Consider the following 2,768-nt stretch of genomic DNA (forward strand, 5'->3'; position numbering starts at 1 on the left):
TATAATCGAGCCGGACCAATAACCAAATTATCATCTGCTAGAAAATAAAAAGAAATAATAATAATAATAAAAAAAAGAATAAAAAAAAGAAGAAGAAGAAAAAGAAGAATAAATATAAAAAGTTTCATGTCAGGGCTGACCATGCGGTACTACACATGCCATCCCACATGTCATGTACCTCACCCTCCATTAACCATGCAAATTCAAAACACTGCGGAAGTTTGTGTCCCACATGGCCATGCTATGTCCATACCAAACATACATGTGGACCCCTTTCACATGGGACTGCCCCTCTCCTTCAAACCAACGCTTCTGATTTCCCTTCCACAACCTCCCAAAACGCATCTTGACCGTCCCCCTGAATCCCTCAAAGATTTCCATATGGGCGGCTGAGCTTGTCGCACTCTTGTCCCCCTTTTGCATCGACAAGTTGCCTAAAAGGTGCTGCTATTGCTACCGACAGCTTAGCTTGCCTTTGTCCATAATTCATCCATTTCTGAGAATCACAAAGCCATTTCACATCTCTTTAATGCCTTGTTTATGATATTCTATAAAATACAACCTTGCATTCCCACCTCCACCCTATTATATACCTTTCCTTCAACTTCTTTTTTGTTCCAAGAACTTGAGCAGCCTCCAAAGAAGATTACAAACACCAACAGATCAAGAAGGCAGAACTTGTGCACCAATCCATCAAGAAGCAAGATCAAGATCTTGTCAAAACTTTGTTGTTATCTTTGGATCAAAGATTAAAGGGGAAATGGAAAGCAAGGTGGCATATGACAATGATCTTAACCTCAAAGCAACCGAGCTTAGATTAGGGTTGCCGGGGACAGATTACAGTGAAGAACAAGCACTTTTTAGTGCTAGAAACAACAAGCGGCCATTGCCTGAATTGAACGAGAAGTGTGGATCGAAGGGTAGTTCTGATGCTCCACACGCAGGGAATGAAACTGCCCCTCCTACCAAGTAAGTACTTATAACTCGTTTTTGTCCATGTATAAGTTTCATAAATTAGTAGAGTTCGTGGAGTTTCGGTCATAGCTAGGTTTGAATCTCGATCGACTTCCCCCCCAAAAAATCCAACTCATATTTGTTACATGACAGGGAACAGATAGTGGGGTGGCCTCCGATCCGATCATACAGAAAAAACAACCTGCAGCCGAAGAAAACTGAGCCTGAGGCTGCTGGAATTTACGTGAAAGTAAGCATGGATGGAGCCCCTTACCTCAGGAAAATTGACCTAAGGATCTACAAGGGATACCCAGAACTTCTTCAGGCATTGGAGAACATGTTTAAATTCACCATCGGTAAGAATTACATCGATTAGTGTTGCTTTTGTTATTGATGTTTTGATATTAATTGTTTAGGCGTACTGTGTTTGATGATGTTTCTGACGGTGAAATTGACCTTGGTTTTACTTTTTGTTTTCAGGTGAGTACTCGGAGAGGGAAGGGTACAAGGGATCGGAATATGTTCCAACTTATGAAGACAAAGATGGTGACTGGATGCTGGTTGGAGATGTACCGTGGGAGTAAGCTCTCAATCTCTCTCTCTCTTCCACCCTCTCTGTGTTCTTTATTTCTCAGTAGTACTTACGGAAATTACCTGCTCTTGTTGCAGTATGTTCATGTCATCCTGCAAAAGGCTGAGAATCATGAAAGGATCAGAGGCTAGAGGCTTGGGATGTGGTATATGAAATACCCACAAGTAAAAGCAACCCCAAAGGAGCAAGAGAAGAATTGATGTCTCTGTCATCAAGAGCAAATCTCTTAGCTAGGGTTCTCGGATAAGAATTTTGGATTGGAAGTTTGGTCTCGTCGTTCAGAGTCCCCAGCTAGTCTTCGACAGGGAATCGTACGTAGACAGAGAAACATGGTGCGGTTACCGTTTATTTCCTGACATTTGGCAGCAACGTCGACTCTGGAGGTCTGAGGATCTTCGATGCTAATTGAATGGCTTCGATCTATTGATTCTATCAAGCCTGCAAAAGTGCATGCATGGAAGAAGTTATATATTGCTTCGAAGGCAGGCAGTTGTATAAACCAAATGACATGTTTATTTATTTAAGTTTGGTTTTGTATAATATTGATATAAATTATATCAAAGCTATATACCGTATATGTCTATACAGATTGAACCTGAAATTTATGTCTATCGTTTCCATTTTGTCTCTCTTTCCATAGCAGATCAGTTTCTAATTAAGCTAAACATATATATATATATATATATATATCAGTAATTATCCTCGCAGGATCTATCTTAAATGATGATCATTTACGAATCTGGATAGAAGAATGGCTGAATTTTTATTAAATGACAGAGATTTTGATTTTCAAAAAAGAAAAATACACTTTGTATTATCAAACTCACTTTGCACCTTAGATTTCAAATTAGATCCACACATTATCTCTCAAGTCAAACTATACAAAAAAGCATGATAATTATTGTCCAAATTCTTCATTTTTCTCTTTCAAATGAATCTCACAAAAAATAAATTGAAATGATTTGAAGTACCTCAGCTCTATTTTATACTAAAAATTAAAAAGAGTTTTAAAATCCAACGCACCTTTTATAAAAAATAAATAATACGAGTCTTATGGAAAGTGCAAATTGCAATTTCTTCATTGTTTGATAATACGAATCGCTTCATCATTTAGAGCAGCCTTGTACGAATTTAATTGTTTTGAGGTACAAAGCATAACACGACTGAGGAGCTAAAGATAAGGGAACTCTTTTTTCTCTGCGACCTTCTCTCTCCAGGTGAT

General features: G+C 38.4%; 1 protein-coding gene across 1 annotated transcript; it reads left to right on the plus strand.

The window, feature by feature from the left end:
* Nucleotides 1-519: 519 nt before the first annotated feature.
* On the plus strand, nucleotides 520-2,157 carry LOC109004346 (auxin-responsive protein IAA4-like). The gene is made up of 4 exons (XM_018982874.2): nucleotides 520-969; nucleotides 1,108-1,310; nucleotides 1,435-1,534; nucleotides 1,624-2,157. Exons 1-4 carry the CDS (start codon nucleotides 761-763, stop codon nucleotides 1,697-1,699), a joined length of 588 nt encoding a protein of 195 aa, XP_018838419.2. The 5' UTR covers nucleotides 520-760; the 3' UTR covers nucleotides 1,700-2,157.
* Nucleotides 2,158-2,768: the final 611 nt, after the last annotated feature.

Source organism: Juglans regia, chromosome 12 (assembly GCF_001411555.2).
Source record: "Juglans regia cultivar Chandler chromosome 12, Walnut 2.0, whole genome shotgun sequence".
NCBI lineage: Eukaryota > Viridiplantae > Streptophyta > Magnoliopsida > Fagales > Juglandaceae > Juglans > Juglans regia.

Excerpts from the sequence above, each read along its gene's own strand:
- LOC109004346 (XM_018982874.2), top strand. The coding sequence starts at position 761 with ATGGAAAGCAAGGTGGCATATGACAATGATCTTAACCTCAAAGCAACC. Across the intron at positions 970-1,107 it reads GAAACTGCCCCTCCTACCAA|GGAACAGATAGTGGGGTGGC; the intron begins GTAAGTACTTAT and ends GTTACATGACAG. Across the intron at positions 1,535-1,623 it reads GTTGGAGATGTACCGTGGGA|TATGTTCATGTCATCCTGCA; the intron begins GTAAGCTCTCAA and ends CTCTTGTTGCAG.